We start from the raw sequence: 9,104 nt of genomic DNA on the forward strand, positions 1-9,104 counted from the left end.
TAAATTCATTCTTTTTAATAGCTGAGTAGTACTCCATTGTGTAAATGTACCATAATTTCTGTATCCATTCCTCTGTTGAGGGACATCTGGGTTCTTTCCTGAAAATATATAGGAAGCCTAACATAGCTTCCAAAACTTATCCAATTTATAGAGACAATTGGGCATAAAATATGTCCTGTTTAAAAAATGGCTATTAAGCTAGCTCAACAGTAAAAGCATTTGCCACCAAGCCTGGCACCCTTAATTTGATTCTTAGGACCCATAGGATGAAAGGAAAAAACTGATTCCTGCAAGTTCCTCTGACCTCCATCTGTACACAGTACCATGAGCAAGTGTGGGCACACACACACACACACAGACACACACACACACACACACACACACACACGCACACACAGCACTAAATAAACGTAATGCAAAAGTTCTTTTAAAAGGTTAAGATGAGCTGGGCAGTGATGGCACATGCCTTTAATCCTAGCACTCGGGAGACAGAGGCAGGCTGATCACTATAAATTTAAGGACAGCCTGCTCTACTGATCGAGTTGCAGGTCAGCCAGGGATACACAGAGAAACCCGTGTCTCGAAACAAAACAGACAACAACAAAAGCCAAAATCACCACCAACAAAAAAGGTTTAGATGAACATTCTCAGACATGGGACCCCAAGTGTAATTCCACAAAGGATGGAAATGCGCAAAAGCTAATTAAATAAACATATCGTGGAAACTAGAGAAGGACTTCCTTATTCTGATTTATTATCTTTTCACTCGGGCTTTAGAGTGAAAATATGTGGGAGGAAGGGGGACCCTAATTAGGTGAAAAGAACAGTTAAGAGATTGTGTGGAAACTAAAGAGATAATGCTGGCTTAGCCCCAGATTGCAGTGGATGGAATAAACCCTAGAGTTCTGGAAGCAATTGGAAGATGGAAATAGCAGGACTCTATATGTTGCTTTAAGAAAGGGAAAATGTATGTGTTGTTTGTTTCTCTTGAGTTGCAAGTGACAGTTTTAGTTTGTTTGCATAGACAAGGGTCTAGTATATTCCAGATTGGCTTCTAACTTGCTATATCCTTAAGAGTAGCCTTGAAAGTCCTTGTCTCTGCTTCAACCTTTCTGTGCTGGATGGAATTCAGGCATGATTGCCACCACACTGGTTTAGGAAGTGCAGGTGACTCAATGCAGGGTGTTGTACATTTTAGGAAGGCATCTGAACTCCAAGGCCAGCTGGCTAGGGAATTCTCTCCTGAAGGCAAAGGTGGGCTCTAGAGGTCTGCCATCCAGGAGAGTCCCAGGCTTGGTAAAATGTAGGAGCTTTTCATCTCTAGCACTAAGTAGTAGATGAGGAGAAAATACAAAAGAAGACTAATAAATTACAGGCAGAAGATGGGTAGCATTTCAGTTTGGGTGGATGGGGTGCTGACATAGAGGAGAGACTGAGAGGAGGAGCCAGATAGAAGTTAGGAAGACTGGTCACACATGCACACGGTGAAAACAGATAGTACTTAAAATATTGTTTTTGTACTGCATGTTAGTAACTTTAGAGGGATATATGTACTTGTTATTAAAGTATGTTAATTATAAAGTAGGTTTGCTTTGTTTTTCTCAGAAAGACTGGTGGTGGTGGCGGAGCACTGTGAGCGGAGTTTGGAAGACCTTCTACGAGAAAGGAAGCCTGTGAGGTACTGTAGAGTGTGAACAAAGATGGAAAGTGGGGATCGGCAACCCAAGAAGCACCTGACTGGAGCCTGAAGGGCCCTGATTCCTCTTAATAGTCTATAATGAGACCATTCAGTCTTAAGAACTTTAATTCACCTGGTTCATAGGAATTCAATGGTAACATTTGACAAAGCACTTGAGGAAATTCCTCAATGGAGTGAGTGTACAGATATGAGAACTTTGACAACTTAGTTCTAAGAACTTATTCCTCTAGCCCGGAGTATTTTCCTGAAAGGGACCATGGTAGCTCCTCAGTGTACAGTGGTAGTCCAAGGTGAACAGTGAACGTTGTCAAGTAATTCCATGTTAAGGATGAGACAGCGTTAGTAATCATGCGTCGGGTAGAACTTAATGATAAAGTATAATTCACTATTTCAGCAACTCAATCAATTTATGTTGGCTTAGCCAGAATAGTGTTACCTAGTTTTTATTACAAGTATGCTATTAAATAAGTTTTCATGCATTTACTCAAGATTATTTTTAAATCATAAGATATTTAATGTTTAAGTAAACTTATATTAAACTAACAAAAATTACTTACCATGAGCCTTTATGACTTTGGAATTTTCTACTTCAGCTCTCTGAACCTGTGGAGTTCTCAAACTTAATGGCAAGGGACAGAGGAGGGTACACAACGAAAAACTCCAAACTATCCTGAGGTCAAGGTCACTTATTATTTCAAAGAAAGAAACACCAAATACCAAGGTGGTCAACCTGAAGTTTCTTTTAGTGGACGTGCTCAGAGTGCTGCAGCAGAGAGTGCGTAGTTCTAGGTGCTCAGGTTAGGCACTTCCTGCTCTGTGTTCTGATTGCCAGCGGCCTGGCGCTTAGCAGACCGTGAAAAGCTCAGCTCTAAACAGCAGCAACAGCAGCAACAGCAGGAGGAGGAGAAAGAGGTGGGGGGTGTGGAGCTCCTGGCTGGACCTCATATGTTGGACTCTGAAGCTCCTCTCATGAATAACGTTGGAGCTCTTGGCCTAGGTATAGGGATCAGTTACAGATCTCCAGTGCCTAGCAAGGCTTGGCTGCTCTCTCGGTTGGTTCTACCAGCCACTGGGGCCACACTCTTGTTTGTGGTCCTTCATAGTCTTCCCTGTATTCCATCTCTGCCACCTTTGTCCCCTGATGTCTCTGCCTCAGCAGCTCTCTGGATCTCTTTAGTCTTCCTCTTGGTGCTGCTGCTTTTATTTGGTCTGTTAGCTCTCTCATCCCCATGTTCCCAGCTCAGTTTGCTTATAGCAATCAAAAGTAGGCAAAGTAAAAAAAACCAAAAGCAAAGAAACAAAATTGAGATAAGCCTTTTATTGGGCTTAATGTTGTGTTACTAGGAGCCAGGCAGGAGGTGTCCGTCCCCTAGCTGATTCCAGAGCTGAGCCAAGCTGACTTATCACCAGAATCAGTGTGATATGGCAAAGGTGTTTGTATTACTCATGGTACAGTCCTTTATGCAAATAAAAGATTGTACTTCTAGCAATTACAGGCCTTTTGCTAGGCCACTAGAAAAGCTGCTTCCTTCTGAAGTGGGTGAAAACGGCTGTAGGGTATTTAAGTTCACTGACACTTGTCTTCTCTAGACTTCTACTTTCCCAGGCTCATGGATGTCTGGAGTGGTCCTGTCTGGAGCTTCAATTCAGCCTTGGTTATAGTAGGCCTCTGCAGCTACCTGCGGGGATGTCCTCAGAGTGATGACAAAGTATCCAAATTAGCAAGGTTGCCATGAGAGCTATCCAGCCTTTGTATGAGATGGACTGCTTGGCTGAGATTACCCATTCAAGCATGCCACCACGAGACAAGACTGTCACACAGGCCTGTGCCTGTTCTTAACTGGTTTAAACATTGACAGAAAATATTAACAACTCCTGTGGTTAAATGCAGGACTAATATTTTGTTTTGATATTGAGTATATATGAAATTGCATTTTATCTTCCATTTTTTGTTGCTAATATCAAACAATATAAGTGAATACTTTTCAATAAAGGCTTTCTTTCTATGGCCTTACTAAAGAAAGTTCATTGTTCAAATAGTTCCTTTGCAGATTCCATAAGATTTTTTAATTAAGCAACCATATTATCATTAACTAAAATATGTTTATAGTCTTTTCTAAAAAGTCATTATAGTTTTTTTTTCTTGATCTTGATTTGGTTTCACAAAATTGAACTTTTGCTAGTATGTATTTGTATTATTGTAATATAAATATTTATGGTCATGTTTCATTGGTTTTAGATATTGACTGTTCAATATTGAACTATTATGTATGGTATTTGCAATAATGTTTTCATAGATGCTGTTTTTATGATTTTCTATGACAAAATAAAAATTTTAGTGTGTTTGTGCCATGATAATAAATTATTTAAAAATGACAAAAATACCCATGCTTATTGAATGGGTGGGTTTTTTTTTTTTTTTTTTTTTTTTTTTTTTTTTTCGAGACAGGGTTTCTCTGTATAGCCCTGGCTGTCCTGTAACTCACTTTGTAGACCAGGCTGGTCTCGAACTCAGAAATCCCCCTGCCTCTGCCTCTGCCTCCCGGGTGCTGGGATTAAAGGCGTGCACCGGTGTTTTTCTTTATTCTCAGAGATATGTTAAAGCACTGTTTTGCAGATTATTTTATGTCAGGAAAGTTGGGGAATACAGATTTTAAAAAATTTATAATTACAAAAAGTAGTATAAGAATTATAAAATTCTTCATTTATAAAAATGTTCACATTTACTGTAACAGGATGGTATTACGTGTTCCTCAAAGGCACTGAAGTCTTTGAAGGAGAAATGGATCCGGTGCGCTCATTGCAATCAGGCAGTGGTCATTATCTGATCACTGCTCATTAGTTGCTGTTTAGTATATATTTATCACCTTGTGAATTAACAGAGTGAAGCAAGATTCATTTGGAACATTCTCCAAGTGTAGCAAATCAATTCTGGAGCCTACTGTTGTCAAAGCAGATCGTGTTTTCCCTGTGTAAAATACACAAATGAGCTTAGCAAATTCATTATTTGTTGAAGAGAAAAGCTACCTAGTGCTCAGCTTGGAAAGTTGATTTCTTATTGTTTCTTTCTTATTGCTGATTAGTAACATTCAAAATTTACAGCATTCAGCTACAGTTATTTTAAAATAAAAGCTGAGTTGTAAAATATGTCCAACCTAACAACTTAGACACAGAGGATGTATTTTTTCATACCTTCTACAAATACTCTTTGATAGTTAATTTGTCCAAGTTTCATTTCAAAATGTGAAACTGAGGAAAAAGGAGTTGCTTAATTTAGCATAAATACCTGAGTTCAATAGTCAAAGAAGTTTTTATCTTTCAGTTTTAGAAACTATTTTCTCTGGGATTTAGAGGTGAGTCACTGGTTAAAAACAGTACTGCTGGGGCTGGAGAGATAGCTCAGTGGTTAAGAGCATGGACTGCTCTTCCAAAGGTCCTGAGTTCAAATCCCAGCAACCACATGGTGGCTCACAACCATCCGTAATGAGATCTGATGCCCTCTTCTGGTGTGTCTGAAGTCAGCTACAGTGTACTTACATATAATAATAAATAAATCTTTAAAAAAAAAAAAAAAACAGTACTGCCTTTGCCAGGGGTACATGATCAGTCTCCAGTACCCTTTGTTGGTGGCTCACGACTACCTATTACTCTAGCTCCAGGGCGACCCTTCTCTGGACATCCCAGGCACCTGTGTTCATATGGAAACATACCAACGTATAGGTAAACACATATCACATAATTTTTAAAAATTAATCTTAACTTCCAAATTTATTAGCATATCATTAAAAACACCTTATCCTCTGATTCTGAATTTATAAAACTAATAAATATTGAAAAGTTGTATATTGAAGGACATTTTTATCTTGAAAGTATAGGAGGGATTCTTTAAATACAAACATATCTTTGCAATATTATTTAAGCATTAATCTTCAATGATCTCTCTCTCTCTCTCTCATATCATACAGTAGCTAACTATAATTCATCCATTTCCTCTCCATTAACTTTTTACCTCAGGCTGATACCAAGAAAATGTAACCAAAGGAAAATGTATATGGAAAGGATTAGGAATTTTATAAGGTGAAAAAACATGTTGAATTTATACAGTCTAGAATTGTTTCCTCCTTGGTTTGTTGACGGTATGTGTGTTTTGGCTTATGCAGTGACCTTTAGAAATATCACGGATCCTTGATTTGAGGAAATAGCATGTGTGGTTTTAGTTAACACTTCTATATGAATGATTCCCAAATCTATCTCAGCAGCCCTGACCTCTGGTTCTCTTGCCTTGCCTCCATTTCTTGCAAGCTGATAGAATCTCTTCTTGGAAACATTGCAGATAGCTGAGGAAATTGGTGGTTTATTTGTCAAGTTAACAGAATTTAAAATCACCTGGGACTCTGAAAAAGTCTGTGTGTGTTTATCTTAATTCTGACCATGGATGTAGGAGGACACACTCCCTGTGAGTGGCACCATTCCCTGGGCATGGGGACCTGGGCTGTAGAGTTCTAGCACACATGCTCGCTGCTTTTGGTTATGGTTGTAGCATGACCAGCTCTCTCAGGCTCTGTCTCTGCGACTTCAGAGTATTTTATCCCTGTATCAGGAGTGAAACTAAGAGTCTCTTCCCTAGCTCATTCTAATTTACAATTTACCCAAGTATTGCAGGATTACGTATTAATCATTATGCCAGTACTTATTTCTACTGCCTCCAAGAAATAGTTATACCAGCTGGTTACCAAGTGTTTAAACTAACGAGTATCTTCTATTACAAAATGAATTCATTCCAACTTCAAAAATACCAGTTTTCTGTTCAAACAAAATCTCTTCTGAGACTCCAAACTGTGAGCTCCATCCAAAAAATATTTCTAAATTACTTACTTCTATAAACTATCACAGAGTAAACAAACCTGTTTCAAAGAGAAAAGATAAGAAAATAACAAGAAAACCTTAGACTAAAGCAAGACTGAAGCACAGCAGGACAAGCATGACAGCCTAGGTAGCTCACCTGGAACCATAGTCATTGAAGCCTCCCTTGTAACATTAATCAGAGGCCAGTAGACTCTTGCTGTGCACCCTGGTCTTCCCACCAGCAACGTGCATGTATTCTCTTGCATTGACTTTACTTGACTCCTAGAACGTTCTTTTGAAATGTCCCACATTACTGGCATGTTTAGCAGCTTGTCTGCATAGCACCACAAGCTTGGTCTTCATAGCTTTCCACAGTAGCCTCTCAGGGCCTTGTTGTGAGGAGTATAACTCTACCTGTCATTATCTGGTGTCACCAGCTTTTCTTCTAGATCCTCAGTACAAGCCTCATGACTCCCTCACTCTTGCATTCTATATGCCTACGCAAGTTACACCATAGGATGACAGTAAATGTTGCTGCTGCTGAAGATGTAGTCTGGCCCCTTTAGACCATTGCTGTGGTCTGTGCACATCTTAGAAAATACTTTGCTAGGCAATTGTTTTCTAGTAGTCAATCATGGAAGCTCTGTGTTTTCAGGTACTGTCCTTTTACACGAATGTTCTTTACGTGGGTGTTGTGTTTTATATCCCAGATCTGTACATGGGTGAGATCTTATTCTCAAGGAACCTTTCCAGTTTTCTCCATGCAAAGTGTAAAGAAAGTGCATGGGTTCTCATTAATGGGACTTTAACATTACAGCTGCTCTGTCCATACTCATCTTGTCTGTGGCTTTAACTTGGTTCACGTTCCTGTCTTCACCAGACTGCACATGTTTGGCATCTTTGGGCTCCTCCTTCAGCTCTACTTTCTAAATTTGCTGTGTCTGTAAATCTGGCTAAATGGCAGTGAGTGTAACCACACCACAGCCCAAATGCTATCTAGTCTCCAAACATGGAGTCCAGTTCTCTTCATCTAGCTTCACACAGGTCCTCAGCACAGGCAAGCATGCATCCAGATGATTTGTCAGAGAGGAGTGGGCTCTAGAGCTGTGGCTCTCAGCCTTCCCAATGCTGTGACCCTTTAATACAGTTCCTCATGCTGTGGTGACCCCAACCGTAACATTATTTTCATTGCTACTTTACAACTGTAAGTGTGCTGATGTTATGCATTGTAATATAAATATCTGTGTTTTCTGACTGCCTTAGGTGATCCCTGTGAAAGGGTGGATTGACCCCCAAAGGGGTCATGACCCACAGGTTGAAACCCACTGCTCTAGACTAATTCCTAATAAACTGCTTGTTCCCTCTGAAATTTGATGAGCAGGACCTTTATGGTCACATCTCTATCAGCATTCTGGTCTTTTACAGTTCTATCAGAATCATCTGTTAAGTTTTCCATATATCATTCTCAGACTTCTTTAGCCTGTAACTCCAAACTTACAAATTCCTCCTACAAACAAAGGCTTAGAAACATGGGGTGAGACTTCTTAGAGAGACTCAAGTTCTTGTTACTATGTTCTGTGTTAGTTCTGTTTTTTGCTTTAACAGAATGTCTGGCACAGTAACTCAGGGGAGAAAGGATTTGTTCTGCCTGATGGATCAGGAGACATTATCCATCATTATGGGAAAGATTTGTTATTGGGAGCTTGAGGGTACTTGCCTACATCTTGGCAAATTGGGAAGTCATGTGGTCAACCTATAAATCTCAGTCCCAGGTTCCTTGTGTGTCCCAACTAGACATGATATCCAAAAGGTCCTTGTACTTCCAAGACAGTGGGAACCAATGATTCAAGTGCCTGAGGCTATGTGGAGCGTATCACTTTAAACCAAAGCACAGAATCTAAAATTTACTGACTCAAACGTGGTACTTAATGTTAGTTATTTACAAGATTCTGACTTTGGAGTTGTGTGGTTTAGACAAAGCCTTAATGCTGTGTGTTTATTGGGGGAGGGGATGCACACAAGTGGAGAGGTCAGCGAGCAATTTGCTGGAGTTGGTTCGCTCCTTCAACTGTTTGGGTTCTAGGGATCAAACTCAGGCCACCAGGGTTGGCAACAAGTGCTTTTACTTGCTGAGCCATCTCCTGCTTTTTACTGTACATGGTCAAGTGAACTGTAATATGTTAACTATTAGATATTTTTATCCGTTATAATTACTTTACTTAAAAAGATTTCATCATCAAACTAATTTACCATATTAAGAAAATTTATTTTGATATACACACCCCTTCATTTTAACATGAATGCATTTTTGACATACAAATCCAATATCATGTCAATTTATAAAAGCACACTATGAAAAGTAGAACAAGTCTTCTGTATTCAACTGTTTCAAAATTGGTTTAATGAAAACAGTCACTGTAAACATTTGATTCCAATTCCATGAGCAGTCTGTGTTGAAATACAATGCAGCTGAGGACCTCTAGTGTCACTGCTGAATATGGCATTAATTTGTAAAGGTACTGTAAAGGTGTGTGTGTGTGTGTGTGTGTGTGTGTGTGTG

At 39.4% G+C, this 9,104-nt stretch overlaps 1 protein-coding gene across 3 annotated transcripts in view; it reads left to right on the forward strand.

Moving 5' to 3' along the window:
- Window positions 1–9,104, forward strand: part of Tbck (TBC1 domain containing kinase) — a 149,438-nt gene that overhangs the window by 11,033 nt on the left and 129,301 nt on the right. For all 3 annotated transcript variants that reach the window (XM_029474919.1, XM_021157536.2, XM_029474920.1), the window contains exon 3: window positions 1,606–1,678. In XM_029474919.1, the coding sequence (XP_029330779.1) occupies window positions 1,606–1,678 (73 nt within the window). The remainder of the gene's footprint in view (window positions 1–1,605; window positions 1,679–9,104) is intronic.

The sequence above is a fragment of the Mus caroli genome, chromosome 3, assembly GCF_900094665.2.
Source record: "Mus caroli chromosome 3, CAROLI_EIJ_v1.1, whole genome shotgun sequence".
Lineage (NCBI taxonomy): Eukaryota > Metazoa > Chordata > Mammalia > Rodentia > Muridae > Mus > Mus caroli.